Genomic DNA, 17,198 nt, shown 5'->3' with positions numbered 1-17,198 from the left:
GTGGACTGTCCACTAGTAGTAGTAGGTAGTAAAGTTGTAGATGTTGTGGTGGACATCTTGATAGAGGGAGGTCCAGTTGAAGTAGGGCTGGTGGTTTCAGGGGTAACAGGAGTGGTCAAATCCCCAGTGGTGTTACTTGGACGTTCATCTGTCAAAATGAAGTAGAATACTTAAGTGATAATGGCGGAGAAGCCAGTGTTTGGAGGATATATTGACACAGGTATTTTTAGGCCGGAGACAAATTCGAGGACCTGCAAACCGTTCCAATATAGGATGTTTGCAAAAAAAAATTGGGACACTTACTGATTACAGTTTTGGACAGGTAACTAGTAACTATAACGTATTACATTTAGAAAGTAACCTACCCAGCCCATGTCGGTTGCTAGAAATGCGACCTAGTCGTTCAGTCTTTTTGTACTATACCTATGGATATAGAACAAAAAGTAATTTGTTCTAAATGTTCCATTGCCATACTGGCTGGCAATGTTCTTATCCCTTTCTTGCTAGCTAGCCAACTACGTCTAACTTAAACTGTTTTCTACTGACATTTTTTTGGATACATACATAACAATGAGCTAATGAGGTGCATAGAAAATGTGCTCACTCGTCAGAACACTGTTGTTCAAAGGAGCTAGCCAACAACAAAGCTAATGCAATGTTGCAAATATCTGAGAAACAGACAGCAAGGTTTATATAAATCTCCGTTGTTGAAAACTACATTTTAGTCTCAAAGAAATGTGAGATAATGTCGAGATGCTTTTTATAGCGGAGATCAAGTTGATAAATTGCTTGGCTGAGCTGATGAGACAGTGTATTGCACAGTCAGATGGAACAGAGTAAATAGACATTTTAAGGTCAAAGATTTAGCCGGTGGTAACTTGTGGAATAGACACCGGCTGGAATGCAGTTTTAACCAATCAGCATTCAGCATTAGACCCACCCGTTGTATAAATGCATACACTGTAAGTGCCTGTTTCCTATCATTTCAGGAACTTTATAACAAATATTCCATAAATATTACATTTTGTCATAGATTATGATTGACTGTCAACACTAGTTTGATAACACTCTCACAGGGTTCAATTTACCCCCATAGCACAGGAAAGCTTTTTGAGTAGAACAATTTTCTGGTGTCCATTGTCTGTCATTTTTTGAGTTCAGCATAGCACAGTTTGCACCTGTCACATGCATTTTATGGTCCCATTTCTGAAATGGTTCCCCACTGGACCAATTCCATGTGTTGTTGTTGTACTTTAATCCAATCCAGGTGTGGTCCTTAGCCACCTCATCAAAGGCAACCTGCTCTTTCTGGTTACAGATACTCGCCAGAACTCTGCCTGTTGATTTGCAGTTTTCCAGAGCTGACATCTACTGCATACTTCCATTCATCAACTCATACTCCTTCTCTGTTATTCCATTCTCATGATGAACTTATAGAGGGGGAAGATGAAGTTACTACTTTGATTTCATGAGACATAATCCAGGAAGTGAATTATGTCTCACTTTGAAAGTAGTTTATTAATATACATTGTATATACTGAGAGAGGCTTACCTAGTTGCTGACACACATACTGCTTTTGATTGTGACAATCCTCTGCTTGCCAGTGAGATGAAGTGGAGATGACACAGTCATGACCCATGTCCTTATTCTGTTGCCCAGTTCAAGAACATGAAGTCCTCTCCATCAGACCACTTCCACTTTTCATTTGGATCAGGCTTGTCTCCACGGAGCCCAATCCACACATCACCACTGAAATTACCCAAAGAGGATTGAATTGCCTTCCAATCCTCTTCTGTGTGTACGATGGACATGTTTGTGTAGTGCTGTCTGCAGTACTTTTTTGCATCGTTCCAGTTTTCGTTCTCTTGGACAAGGGTGTACTTTTTGGCTGAGTAGGTGACTGTTGGAAATACAGAGAAAATGTTTATCAGACTGCTTGTTGTGTTGAGTGGCAAACATTACCATCTTCAGCTTTATCTATTATAAAATATAGGCAACACATACTGTTTGGTAGCAGAGCAAAATAGAGATATAATTGATGGAAGCTACAGAGCACGTGTCAGGGGCATGGAGAAATTAATACATTTGCAATCTCATTCCAAAATCGGACATTTTTTAAAAATGAATATAGGCTATAGACTCAACTATCAACTGTATTCTTTATAGACTGCACTAGAATATAATGTCAATTCACACTCTAGTGCTTGGTGATGTCCTTTATATTAACCAATCAACACAGATAATGAAATAAACAGAAACACAAAATAACCGAGTTTGATATCCATGTCTATGCTAGCCTGTTTAATAGGGCCTATTAAAAAAGTTGATCTCGATCATTAGAAATACATGACTCACATATACAGTGCATTCGGAAAGTATTCAGATCCCTTCCCCTTTTCCACATTTTGTTACGTTACAGCCTTATTCTAAAATTGAATACATATTTTTTCCCCTCATTAATCTACATACAATAGCCCATAATGACAATGTGAAAACTGGTTTTTAGACATTTTTGCAAATGTATTAAAAATACATAAGTAAGTATTCAGACCCTTTGCTATGAGACTCAAAATTGAGCTCAGGTACATCCTGTTTCCATTGATCATCCTTGAGATGTTTGGAGTTTGGAGTCCACCTGTGGTAAATTCAATTGATTGGACATGATTTGGAAAGGCACACACCTGTCTATATAAGGTCTCACAGTTGACAGTGCATGTCAGAGCAAAAACCAAGCCATGTGGTCCAAGGAATTGTCCGTAGAGCTCTGAGAAAGGATTGTGCAGAGGCACAGATCTGGGGAAGGTTACCAAATAAAAATTGTTCAGTGGCAGGAACTGGGTGACTAGTCAGGATCGAGGGAAAGATGAACGGATCAAAGTACAGAGAAATCCTTGAATGAAACCTTCTCCAGAGTGCTCAGGACCTCAGACAAGGGCCGACAGCCAAGACAACGCAAGAGCGGTTTCGGGACAAGTCTTTGATTGTCCTTGAGTGGCCCAGCCAGAGCCCGGACTTGAAACCGATCATACTCCCCAAATACAGGTGTGCCAATCTTGTAGCGACATACCCAAGAAGACTCGAGGATGTAATCGCTGCCAAAGTTGCTTCAACAAAGTACCTAGTAAAGGGTCTGAATACTTCTGAAAATGTCATATTTCTGTTTTATTTATTTTTTATACATTTGCAAAAAAATCTAACAACCTGTTTTTGCTTTGTCATTATGTGGTACTGTGTAGATTGATAAGTGGGGGAAAAAACGATGTAATACATTTTGGAATAAGGCTGTAACATAACAAAATGTAGAAAAAGTCAAGGGGTCTGAATACGTTACAAATGCACTGTTCATTAACTGTATGTGTTCACCTTTACCACTGCAGTTTCTCAGAGCGTAGCCTGAGGTTGCATGTTGGAGGTACTGTATTGTGACAGGCCTATCACCAGTTGAGGCCTTCAGAAAACACATGTCTCTGTGGGAAAAATATCAGAAAGGGTGTTACTTATCAGAAATGAACACAATGACCAAAATAACTGGCGTGGTTCAAAAGCCTTTATTTGCAGACACTCAATTACATTTTTTTAATAAAAAAGCTTTTGCGCAGGTATTGGGCGAACTGGACCCTCCCAGCGCCCTGGAGACACAGTGCGCAGAGCCGGTGCAGGATAACCTGGACCGAAAAGGCGCACTGGAGACCAGACGCTCTGAGCTGGCACAATCGGTTCTGCCTCGATGCCTACACTCGCATGGCACTTGCAGGGGGGCTGGCCTAAAGCGCACCGGGCTATGAACGCGCACTGGAGACACCGTGCGCTTAACCGCATAACACGGTGCCTGACCAGTACTGCGCTGCCTCCAGTAAGCACGGGGAGTTGGCTCAGGTCTACCGCCTGACTCCGCCAATCTCCCCGTGTGCCTCCCCCCAAAGAAATTTGGGGGCTGCCTCCCGTGTCCGTCGCTCTCCATCGGCAGGTTGTTGCAGTGGTCAAATAATTGATCCCATGTCCAGTCAATCCTTGACTCCAACACCTCCAGCGACCAGAATGCCATGACCTCCCGAGCACGCTGCTTCATCCCCTCCTTGTGCTGCTCCTTCCTCCGCTGCTTGGTCCGTTTTTGGTGGGTGATTCTGTAACGGCCGTCGTTAGAGAAAGACCAAGGTGCAGCGGAGGATGTGTTCATCTTGAATGAATTTTTATTGAAAAAAGAGAACACTTGACAAAATAAACAAAATGACAGCCGACAGTTCTGTCAGGTACTAACAACGAAACAGAAAGCACTAAACAGAAACAATCCCCGACAAAAAAAACAAAGGAAAAACAGGCTACTTATGTGTGACTCCCAATCAGCAACAATGAACTACAGCTTTGCCTGATTGGGAGCCACACACGGCCCAAAACAAAGAAATACAAAAACATAGAAAAATGAACATAGAACGCCCACCCAATGTAACACCCTGGCCTAACCAAAATAAAGAACAAAAACCCCTCTCTATGGCCAGGGCGTTACAGGTAGGTTTATTTGAAAAGTGAGAGACAGAATAACAACAAAAAAATTCAGAAAAACGCATGTCACAAAAGTTATAAAATTATTTGCATTTTAATGAGGGAAAAAATTATTTGACCCCTCTGCAAAACATGACTTAGTACTTGGTGGCAAATCCTTATTGGCAATCACAGAGGTCAGACGTTTCTTGTAGTTGGCCACCAGGTTTGCACACATCTCAGGAGGGATTTTGTCCCACTCCTCTTTGCAGATCTTCTCCAAGTCATTAAGATTTCGAGGCTGACGTTTGGCAACTCGAACCTTCAGCTCCCTCCACAGATTTTCTATGGGATTAAGGTCTGGAGACTGGCTAGGCCACTCCAGGACCTTAATGTGCTCCATCTTGAGCCACTCCTTTGTTGCCTTGGCCGTGTGTTTTGGGTCATTGTAAGGCTGGAATACCCATCCACGACCCATTTTCAAGGCCCTGGCTGAGGGAAGGAGGTGCTCACCCAAGATTTGACAGTACATGGCCCCGTCCATCGTCTCTTTCATGCGGTGAAGTTGTCCTGTCCCCTTAGCAGAAAAACACCCCCAAAGCATAATGTTTCCAACTCCATGTTTGACGGTGGGGATGGTGTTCTTGGGGTCATAGGCAGCATTCCTCCTCCTCCAAACACGGCAAATTGAGTTGATGCCAAAGAGATCCATTTTGGTCACATCTGACCACAACACTTTCACCCAGTTGTCCTCTGAATCATTCAGATATTCATTGGCAAACTTCAGACAGGCATGTATATGTGCTTTTTTGAGCAGGGGGACCTTGCAGGCGCTGCAGGATATCAGTCCTTCACGGCGTAGTGTGTTACCAATTGTTTTCTTGGTGACTATGGTCCCAGTTGCCTTGAGATCATTGACAAGATCCTCCCGTGTCGTTCTTGGCTGATTCCTCACCGTTCTCATGATCATTGCAACTCCACGAGGTGAGATCTTGCATGGAGCCCCAGGCCAAGGGAGATTGACAGTTCATTTGTGTTTCTTCCACTGTTGTCACTTTCTCACCAAGCTGCTTGGCGATGGTCTTGTAGCCCACTCCATCCTTGTGTAGGTCTACAATCTTGTCCCTGACATCCTTGGAGAGCTCTATGGTCTTGGCCATGGTGGAGAGTTTGGAATATGATTGATTGATTGATTGCTTCTGTGGACAGGTGTCTTTTATACAGGTAACAAGCTGAGATTAGGAGCACTCCCTTTAAGAGTGAGTTCCTAATCTCAGCTCCTTACCTGTACAAAAGACACCTGGGAGCCAGAAATCTTTCTGATTGAGAAGGGTTCAAATACTTATTTCCCTCATTAAAATGCAAATCAATTTATAAAATGTTTGACATGCGTTTTTCTGGATTTTTTTGTTGTTATTCTGTCTCTCACTGTTCAAATAAACCTACCAATAAAATTATAGACTGATCATTTCTTTGTCAGTGGGCAAACGTCCAAAATCAGCAGGGGATCAAATACTTTTTTCCCTCACTGTATATTAAAAGAAACTCACAAACTTTGATTTAATATTAGATTTTACCTCTTGTCAGAAAATTAACAAAGAGCTCCATTCAAATAATTTAAAAGACATACTGTACCAAACTGTTACAAAAGGTTGTTATATGAATATCTCTTAAAAGAAAAGCACAGAGTGCAAAATCATTTGATGTTTTCAATTGATCAAACATTTTTAATGCAGCTTGAAATGATGGCACACCTACCCAGTTAGCTGTCCCTCTCCAGAGTTTGGTTGTGAGATGGGGAGACCGGGGAAAGAGAGATGAGTTTATAGAGTTTCTCTCCTCCCTCTCTGCTGACCAGGTGAACACACCCAGGAGATGCTGAAACTTCAGCTCCAACCCCTCCCTCCACATAAACAAACACTGACCAATAGACTCAATGTATTTTATCTAATTTGCAGTACATTTGGTAAATAGGAATCAATTCATTATTATTTCCACTGGACATGGGCTTCACTAAAGAGCATGGTTCAGTACAATATCCACTGATTGACGAGACATGAAGATACGTGGTTAAAGAATCAAAGAAAACACCAAATATATCATTGTAAGGTCTGTATTCGGTGCATGTGACTACTAAAATGTGATTTGATTTGTAACCTGTGAGTTCTCCCAGTGCCAGGCAAAGCAGGTCATCTTCCTTCAGCCCAATGCATTGTAATTAAGGTTTTGTTTTCTATGTGGTACCTGCAGGGTTATGGCAACCTAATCCCCAATTGTGTAAACAAAGTGCAATGTAATTCTGGATGTACAAGAGCCCATAGTTCCTGGTTTGGACACGTTGTAATCCATACTGATAGCTTATTTGGTTGGAGTTTAGTGCTACGGTACAAGTAGTTAGGATGTGGTTTTACTTCCTGGTCTATGTCAAATTGGATAAAAGCATTTGCTAAATAACTAGGCCTACATGATGACTTGGTTTATCAAGTTGATTTATGTATAACAGCCATGAACTACATGAATAAGGGCAAGAACCCCACACCTCTCCCCTGCTATCCATGAGTCTGTGTTTGACTGTAATAGCTGCCACAACACACCATGACACCAGGGAAAACTCTAATGATATACAAATGTTGATTAGCTTCATAACATGGATACTGTCATTCTGTCACACCCACAACAGTCTGTCTGTCTGTGTGCGTCTCTATATTTACTGTTCCATGAAGGTTGCCGCTTGCATGTTGGCACATAATTCTACATAATTCTGTTGTGATTACTGCCTCCATCTCAGCATTCTTGCTGGAGGGTGAAAATAATTGTAATACTGATGTCACTATTCAAACATCTTTTATTGAAGAATGTCAACAGTCACATCCATAATTGAGTGTGTAACATTATTTTTCATTACAATGCAAGTCCCTGACTGAAATGTCCTTTTTACTCCTCTTCTCTTCACTAATCAAATTGCCCTGATGTCCAACAAACATTATTACATTACATTCATAAACCAACAAAAATCTTAGATTATAATTTGATGTTATATTAGTAAAACATTGTAAAGTCTAAATCAATCTTAATATAAATTGACTTCATATTTTACCTTCATAAATTGAACTATCATAACTTGAATAACATTAACAAAAATAAGATTGTATTACGTATTATAAGGTATATAATATATAATGTGGTTTCCTTGGACCTCCATGACTCTCCTGCTGCATCATCATGGCTGGTCCTCTTCATCCTGACCCACGCTGACCTTAGAAAACAAACACAACAGTACAAAGACTCTCACTGGAACTAGTTCATGAACACCTTACTTTATTTCCATACTGTCAGTGGGTGCAAAACCTAACAACACACTGTACAAGGGACTCTGAAAAACAGACTAAACAAAAGTAGGGTCATTTTTATAACTGTAGCACCACAAAAAGTGCTTACCTTCATCAGAGCTTCCATGTTCAACTGTTTTGAGAAAAACGTCTCCATTCGGCAGTTCTCTCCAGCGTAGGCCTAGGATGAAGTTCCCGTCCTTAGCAAGCTCCTTTCTGATCTATGAGATATGATCAAACCAGATAATGTCAGCAGCCCTCATTTTAATACAGCATCCTAAATGTAATACTATGTGATGTCAAGATTATTTTCCGAATCATGAGAAGAGTGAAATGAGTGAGCATGACATTGATTTCTGATGTGGGAGATGTAGGACTACTGTACCTGCTCCAACATCTGTTCCTTTACCACTGGGTCATTGAGGTCAGCTCCTGAGTTAGATTTCAGAGACATCCTTACAATGGTCTGCTTCATTCTCTTTTCTAGAGGGATATAGGAATGGTAAGATGAGACAGCCACTCAAATGAGATTCAGCTTATTTGCAATAAATAATTAACTTTTCTTCCAATGTCATTTAAAGGCTGTACATGACTTTGGAACTGTGTAGTAGCAAGCCTCTGTGTCCTATGTTTACCAGTATGTAACTATTATCTCATGATAGAAACCACATGAACACACATTTGCATTTGTTCCTATTGAGAGTGGGGAGAGAGAGGTGGCTGGAGTAGGCTGTGACAGTGTTTGCTGCAATGGGACTCTAAGATGTCAGTCTTGTGGCCTGGCTGGTGTAGCGGTAATGCCACAGCCTCTGGCACACATGTCCATGGTGTCAGAAATAGGTTTGAATCCAGTCTAGTGCCCTTTGACACAACCTCTGTCTATCTTTTCCTCTCTCTATCTGTTCAATAAAATATGTTAGTCTTACTTCCAGTGCAAAGGAACGGTCTCTTCAGAGAGCAGTCTATCTTCTCCAAGGTGACGTTTTCAGTCCGTCCATGGCCCTTATGGGTCAGGGAGCAGCAGTTACTAGCACCCAGTTGAGGCTCAGACACACAGTATGGAAAAGGGTCCCCATTGGACCACTGCCACATTCTGGTAGAAGTCTTCCAGTAGAGTCCAATCCACATTTCAAACTGCTGTGTCTCTGTTATGCTTTGGAATGCTGTGTAATCTTCTTGGGTGATGATGCTCGCTAAGTCATCTCCATTGGCTCGGCAAGCCGTCTGTGCCCCATCCCACATCAATGACCCTTGACCCATGTAATATTTAAGCTCTGAGGAATTGTTTGATTGTGTGCCTAAGGACAGAAGATACACAATTGTCCTAAAAATGTCCTGAAAGACACAGACATTGATGTAATATAAATGTACATACATAGTTGTCAAAGGATACTGTAACTCATAAAGGTGACTTGATTTGAAATGTACTATGTACTTTACCAAGGTGTTAAGAATGACTATCCCCCTTCAAGTTAAGTGTTTTCATTACTTTGGAGTAGTAGTTTACAAATTTCCCACAAGGGAGAGAAGAGATGCAAAATCAACTTACTTTTCTGGCACACAAAGTGACATGAATTTGTGCAATTTCTCAAAATCCACACTTTTTCTGTATGTCCATGAACAACACAATTTGCATGTGGCGTATTCCAATAGGGCAGTTGTGGCCAAAAGGCATGGTATTGGGAGTGGACCCAGATGGCGTCAGTGAGGCTCTGTGCTGACACTGCTCTCAGAGCTGCTGTCTGGTCCTCAGCATTGAAGATGGTGGCCAGTTCATCGTAGTACTCCCTGCAGAACTTCTGGGCTTCAGCCATGCTCCTCCCCTCACTAACCAAAGTAAACACTGGTATCTCTACTGGTGGGCCTGTGTGGACAGACAAAGCACAGGGGTGATTCCTCGTGAAAGTAGAACAAAAAACATTCAGACATTTTTGGAATTTTCACAAAATATATTTATTTTAATGGTCCTTTGGTGGAAGGATTGTTGACATAAACTGAGTGTACAAAACATGCTCTTTCCATGACATAGACTGATCAGCTGAAAGCTATGACCCCTTATTAATGTCACCTGTTAAATCTACTTCAATCAGTGTAGATGAAGGACAGGAGACAGGTTAAAGAATAATTGTTAAGCCTTGAGACAATTGAAACATGGATTGTTTGTGTGCCATTCACAGGGTGAAAGACAAAGAATGTAAGTGCCTTTGAGCGGGGTATGGTAGTAGGTGCCAGGCCCACCTGTTTGAGAATGTCAAGAACTGCAAAGCTGCTGGGTTTTTCAAGCTCAGCAGTTTCCGTGTGTATCAACAATGTGTATCACCCAACGGACATCCAGCCAACTTAACACAACTGTGGGAAATATTGGAGTCAACATGGTCCAGCATCCCTGTGGAACGCTTTCGACACATTGTAGAGTCCCTGATGAATTTCCCCGACAAAATGAGGCTGTTCTGAGAGCAAAAAGGGGTGCAACTCATAATATACCTTACGCCCATACCAAAGTTCCAGACTGGGATCTCTGCTACTTTTAGCGTTATGGGATTCAAAAATAATGTTAAACAATATTATTTCCCAAAGGGTCCATGCAACTTATTCTGTGACTTGTTAAGGACATTTTTACTCCTGAACTTCTTTAGGTTTGCCATAACAAAGTGTTTGAATACTTATTGACTCAAGACATTTTAGCTTTACATTTTTTATTAACTTGTAAAAATTTCGATAAACATAATTCCACTTGGAGTCTTAATATAAAACTACATTGGATTTATAAAGGAACTGAAGTTATTTGAAGCTCAATAAACCTCCTTTGATACTAATATTGTTGGGCTAGATCACTCAGTCATCTCCATTTAGAGCTTATTTACAACTCCTTGACACTGTGGATGCTGAAAACATGATTAACAATTGTAAGTAATATTCGTACAGTCGGTTAAATTGGTCCATACCTTTACTGCAGCCCTTCCTAGTGTAACCAGATATGACTCCTGGATAGTTTGTCATTGTTGGTTGACCATCTGAAAACTTTTGATAGCAGTGGAATCTGTTTTGAAAGTAAAGGACAATACTGATATACTTCCTATGTCATTTCTATTTTACATTTTAAAAAATTGTATCGATAACAGTACATCATTTTGATCTCATGCATAGTCAGTCCATGAATCCATAGCTCTGTGTTTGAGAGCAGTGACATTTCTCTAGCCCCATCCATCAACTATTTACCAAAACAAGTGGTTTGACCACCACCCAAACAGACAACCCAAATACTCAAATAGATTATACTCTTTAACCACGTAGCTGAAGTAGGAACACCCAGGGTTCTGAGTGCAGGCAAGCTGGCAATGATGGAGGTCCCGTTCATACACCATCAGAGTGTCGTTCCAAGGAAAGGCTTTGTCAACCACGAATCCCTCTGAACAGTGAACTGTTGAATAGGGGCAAAACACAAACACACATGCAATTGCACACATGTTAATACAAGTATATAAACACAAAACCACAAATACACATACAGTCTTTTTTGCCATTAAATGTCCAACAACTTTCACATATACACCTTTGTGCAAATTGGGACAGAATGTAGCTCCATGTCTGACACTCACCAGGATGGAGTGGAGAAGTTGTACTACTGGGGGAGGATGTGGACTTCCTGTCTGAGGAGGTGGGACCTAATGAGGTCAGTTGTCCACTGGAAGTTGAGGTTGGTGATGTGGTGGAATGTCCATTAGTAGTGGTTGTTGTTGAGGTGATGGACTGTCCGAGTGGTAGTGGGAGGTGGCTGCCAGTGTGGTGCGAGCTGATGGACTGTCCAATAGTAGTGGTTGTTGTTGAGGTGGTGGACTGTCCATTAGTGGTGGTAGGAGGTGAGGTGGTGGATTGTCCATTAGTGGTGGTAGGAGGTGAGGTGGTGGATTGTCCATGCATAGTGGTAGGTGGTGAGGTGGTGGACTGTCCAATAGTAGTGGTAGGTGGTGAGGTGGTGGACTGTACATTAGTGGTAGGTGGTGAGGTGATGGACTGTCCATTAGTAGTGGTAGTTGGTGAGGTGGTGGACTGTCCATTAGTAGTGGTAGGTGGTGAGGTGATGGACTGTTCAGTAGTAGTAGTAGGTAGTAAAGTGGTAGGTGTTGTGGTGGACGTCTTGATAGAGGGAGGTCCAGTTGAAGAAGGGCTGGTGGTTTCAGGGGTAACAGGAATGGTCAAATCCCCAGTGGTGTTAAGTGGACGTTCATCTGTCACAATGAAGTAGAATACATATACATTTAAGTACATTTGAAGTTTCCTGTCATTTTTATCATTGATACAAAAACAAAGTACTGCTAGTAAACTAGGATTTTCTTTGTGGAGATTATATACAACTTAGTCATATCATTGACTGTTTGAAAAGTTTGAAAACGCTCTTACAATGTTGAACTCACCTCCATAGCAAGGGAAAGCACTTTGATTAGAGCAATCTTTTGGAGTCCATTTTCTGTCTGAGTTCAGCTGTTGACAGTTTCCATCTCCCCAGGTAAGTTCCCTTTGCTGAAATGGTTCTCCGTTTGACCATTCCCATAGTGTGTTGTTTTTGTTGTGCTCAAGTCCAATCCAGGTCTCCTCTGTAGTCAACTCATCAAAGGCTTCCTGTTCTTTCTGGTTACAGATACTCGCCAGTTCTCTGCCGTTTATTGTCCTGCAGTCTGTCTCAGCATCCTGCTGAGTCTTTGGCCCAGGCATCAGCTCATACATCTTCTCTGTTGTTCCATTACCATGATGAACTTATAGGAGGGAAGGTGAAAACTGACACATCAGATTTCATGAGACAGTTAATGACTTCACACAATAAGAAGTAAACTTGGAAGTCACAGGTCATAACCTAATTAATAAAGTGCTTTGAGATCTAATTAGATGAAGAATACAGTATTAAGGTAGGTGTTGTTAAATCAATCAATCCCATTTGTTAAATGACAAGTTGGATTTTCCATTGATAAAAAGAGACAGTGAGTGAGTGAGTCAGTCCTTACCTCGTTGACACATATACTGTCTTTGAGCTGTACATTCCACAGGTTGCCAATGAGATGAAAGGGAATAGACACAGTCATGACCCTCAGTGTGGACACCAAAACCTTTTTCCCAGTTAAAGAACATGAAGTCCTCTCCATCAGACCACTTCCACTTTTCAGTTGGACCAGACCTATGGAGCCCAATCCACACATCACCACTAAAATTACCCAAAGAGGCTTGAATTGCCTTCCAATCCTCTTCTGTGCGTATGATGGCCAGGTTTGTGTAGTGTTTTGTGCAGTATTCTTGTGCTTCGGTCCAGTTTTTCTTCTCAGGGACAAGGCTGTACTTTTGGGCTGAGTAGGTGACTGTTTGAAATACAGAGAAAATGCTTGTTGTGTTGATTGGAAAACATTACCATCTTTAGCTTCCACTATTTATTCTAAAATATAGGAAACACATAATGTTTGATAGCAGAGTAATATAGACGTGACAGAGGCAAATTCATACATTTACAAACTCATTCAAACCTTCAACCAATTTGTTTTATGAATATAGATGTGTACTCCGCATCAATGACTAAAAGTGAATACATATTAGTGATAGTACTGCATAGTATTCAATAGAATACAGAATATAGACTTTACACGTCATTGGTCTGTAAAGGCTCTATTTTAAGAGCTCTGATGCTTGATTGATGACGTTCAATAAGTTACACCTTCAACAGAGATGATGGAATAAACAGAAACACAACATGACAAAGTTTGATATCCATGTCTGTGTTATCCTGTTTAAGAGGGCCTATTAACAAAGTCTACCTCTGTGGTTTTTAGATATTGGCTAGATATTCAATGGCCAAAACAAATTATGAATCAAATCATGTCATTGTATGTACTCACCTTTACCACTGCAGTTTCTCAGAGAGTAGCCTGAGGTTGCATGTTGGAGGTGCTGTATTGTAATTTCGGGCGTATCACCAGTTGAGGCCTTCAAGAAACATTTGTTTCTGTCAGATAAATATCACAAAGAATGTGGTAGTAGTTATCCGAATGGTGCTGATTCAAAAATGATATTGCTGCCTTTATTTGCCCAAGCATAATAAAGATAATTTTTGAGCATGTACCTGTGGACTTCTATTCCTGCATTTTCATCAACAAATGTGAAGTACTGGCACGTGTCATTTTTGGTGCATTCCTGCCTGCACTGACTTGCATTTTCGGTTGTAAATGGCTGATTCGCAATATTGTTCCCCAGAAAACTGACTTCGTCCAGTAGGTCCCTCACACAACCTGTAACCAAGACATACTGTATTTCACCACACAGACCATCAGAAAGGGACACAGGATAAAGTACAACTAGGTAGCAAAAGGATATTACCAGTAGTGCAGACTTTGGTAGTGAGAGAACAAACTGATACACAATAGTGATGCACTAATACAACATTCAAACATGGAGATGAAGACTTTAAACCTTCATGTTCCTTCCTTCTGTAAGGTGACATCTGCACTGAGCAAAACCCATTGATAACCTGTAGTCTGAAGTGAGCAACACTTACCTTTGACTACCCTCAGGCTGTAGAATTGTTTAAGATCATTCACTCTGCAGCAATAGCTCCCACGGTCTGTTGGCTGTAGCTTTAAAATGGTGAGATTCGCTGTTCCAACTTGAGCGTTAATTTTATATTTGGACTGATCTTCCATTCTGGGATCAGTACACTGAAAACTTCCACAAGTCCTGTCCCAGCATGTCTCAAGCTTTATATCCCCAAGGAATGTGCAGACAAGGGTAACAGAGGTTCCCTCTAGTACTGATATCTCAGTCCCAAACTCTGGTGAGGACATGGCTGCTGTGGGGATAAATGTCACATCAGAAAGATGTTATTTTTGGGTTGGTCAGTCTCTTTCTCTGTTTAGATTGTGACACCGACATCAACCTTAGGATTAGCATTTCAACTTCATAATCACTGTACTAAAATACTGTGTCAACTCAAGAAGAGAGTTCTGTAGATGTCATCTTAAATGTTGGTTAAACTGAAGCTCATTGTACATAAATAGATGTTGACAGGTTCTGAACCACTACCCAACTACTTTGAATACATGGTCAACTAGATAAGTCATAGCAGGTTGGTTTATAATACCAAGAGAGGAATATTCATCCCATCTGATCTCTTACCCAGTAGCAGGAGTAGAAGTGCTGGCTGAATCATGGCCACTGTGAAGAGATTATGGTTTAATGCTCCCAACCCTTATATTGTAACTCAAGAGAAGCATTGTTGTTGTGAACAGATGTTAAAACACAATCATTTATCAATCCAGACCTGTTTGAAAGATTTCATGTGGAAGAAAAATATCTAAGAAAGAATTGTCTTTGTCTAAGTTTTTTTTCAATGTCTGAACTAATGTGCACAATTTCCTTCTGAGAGTTAACAAGCAGTGTTGTACCTTTCCAGTTAAACAAAATGACAAAGTGATGATAAGGTGATTTGACTACCAAAGTAGCCCCTCAATCGAGCAGTACAGTACATTTCAAACATAGATTCAACCACAAAGACCTGGGAGGTTTTCCAATGCCTTGCCAAGAAAGGCACCAATTGATAGATGGGTACACATTTTTAAAGCAGACATTGAATGGAAACCGCCCAGGGATTGTCCAATGATGACTTTAAAACACTTACAGAGTTTAATGGATGTAATAGGAAAACACTGAGGATGGACCAACAACATTGTAGTTACTCCACAATACTAACCTAATTGACAGAGTGAAAAGAAGGAAGCCTGTACAGAATGAAAATATTCTAAAACATGCACTAAAGTATTGTTGCAAACGTTTGTTCCTGATTACAAAGTGTTATGTTTTGGGCAAATCCAATAAAACACGTTACTGAGTACCACTCTCCATATTTTCAAGCATAGTAGTGGCTGCATCATGTTATGAGTATGCTTGTAAACGGTAAGGACTGGGAAGTTTTTCAGGACAAAAAATAAACGGAATGGAGCTAAGCACAGGCAAAATCCTAGAGGAAAACCTTGTTCATTCTACTTTCCACCAGACACTGGGAGATTAATTCATCTTTCGGCAGGACAATAACCTAAAACACAAGGCCAAATCTACACTAGAGTTGCTTACCAAGAAGACAGTGAATGTTCCTGAGTTGCCAGTTTTCTCTTAAATCTGCTTGAAAATGTACTGCAAGACCTGAAAATGGTTGTCTAGCAATGATCAACAAAGAATTTCAGAATTTGTTAAATAATAATGGGCAAATGTTGCACATTCCATGTGTGGATAGAGACTTACGCAGAAAGACTCAGAGCTGTAATCACTGCAAAAGGTGATTCTAACATGTATTGACGTAGTGGCTTTAATACGTATTGATATAATCAAGATAGAGTGCATTCGGAAAGTATTCAGACACCTTGACTTTTTCCACATTTTGTTCATTTCAATAAGTCTGAACTAATGTGCACAATTTCCTTCTGAGAGTACACAGGCAGTGCTGTACCTTTCAAGGGAAACAAAACGACAAGGAAGCTATGATAAGGTGATTTGACTACCAAAGTAATATTGCAGTTACTCTATGGAACAGCTACATGGCATTAACTTTGAATAACTGAACACGCACTTTGAAAATAGCAGTTAAATGTATAATGTAAGTTGAAGTAAAATACGTGATGGAGATTTAAATCTATTGATTCCCACATTGTCTATGATATGCATAATAGGTATAAATAAAACTCACAAGCTTTGTTCCAGTATTAGATTTGACCTCTAGTCAGTCTCAACTTCATTTAAATACACATATTAAGCAAAGAGCACCATTCAAATAATTTAGAAGAGATACTGTACAAAACAGTTACAAAAGGTTGTTAATCATATGTGAGTAAGTATCGCTTCAAAGAAAAGCACAGAGTGCAAAATCATTGGAATGATGGCACACCTACCCAGTTAGCTTTGCTCTTCCCTCCCCAGGATGGTTGTGAAATAGGGAGACATGGGAAAGAGAGATGAGTTTATAGACGTGTCTTTCTCTCCTCCCTCTCTGCTGACAGGGCAACCAGGGGTGCGTTCAGTTCGATTCAAAGTTTGCTACGTTGCGTGACGGTTTGTACTGATCAACATGTTTCCCCAAAACGGTGAGCAGTTCTTCAACAGCCTTTGAGGTATGTTTTCTCCCGTTTGGTGGGTGTGGTGGGGTGTGGCCTGATCAGTATGGGTGTGACCATTTGAAATCACATATCGTTCAGCACACCATACGGTACTCGCCCTCTGAGCAACAGTAATCACAACGTTTTTCAACTGGTCATTCAGTACAGTACCATTTCCATTGAATTCAACGTTGCACACCATTCTATCGTACTGAATGCAACCCAGGTGATGCTGAAAGTTCAGTTTTAACCCCTCCCTCCATGTAT

At 40.7% G+C, this 17,198-nt stretch overlaps 1 protein-coding gene across 1 annotated transcript; it reads right to left on the bottom strand.

The window, feature by feature from the left end:
* Window positions 1-7,307: 7,307 nt before the first annotated feature.
* LOC106609370 (uncharacterized) lies at window positions 7,308-16,876 on the bottom strand. Its single transcript, XM_045722051.2, has 15 exons — window positions 16,728-16,876; window positions 14,962-15,000; window positions 14,345-14,635; window positions 13,913-14,078; window positions 13,689-13,795; window positions 12,810-13,157; window positions 12,225-12,563; window positions 11,409-12,038; window positions 11,089-11,230; window positions 10,755-10,849; window positions 9,359-9,673; window positions 8,736-9,107; window positions 8,195-8,292; window positions 7,919-8,030; window positions 7,308-7,736 (listed from the first exon to the last, which is right to left on the bottom strand). Exons 2-15 carry the CDS (start codon window positions 14,993-14,995, stop codon window positions 7,717-7,719), a joined length of 3,069 nt encoding a protein of 1,022 aa, XP_045578007.2. The 5' UTR covers window positions 14,996-15,000; window positions 16,728-16,876; the 3' UTR covers window positions 7,308-7,716.
* Window positions 16,877-17,198: the final 322 nt, after the last annotated feature.

This window comes from Salmo salar, chromosome 07 (assembly GCF_965601325.2).
Source record: "Salmo salar chromosome 07, fSalSal1, whole genome shotgun sequence".
In the NCBI taxonomy this organism is placed as follows: Eukaryota; Metazoa; Chordata; class Actinopteri; order Salmoniformes; family Salmonidae; genus Salmo; species Salmo salar.
This window is presented reverse-complemented; position numbering and strand designations above follow the sequence as displayed.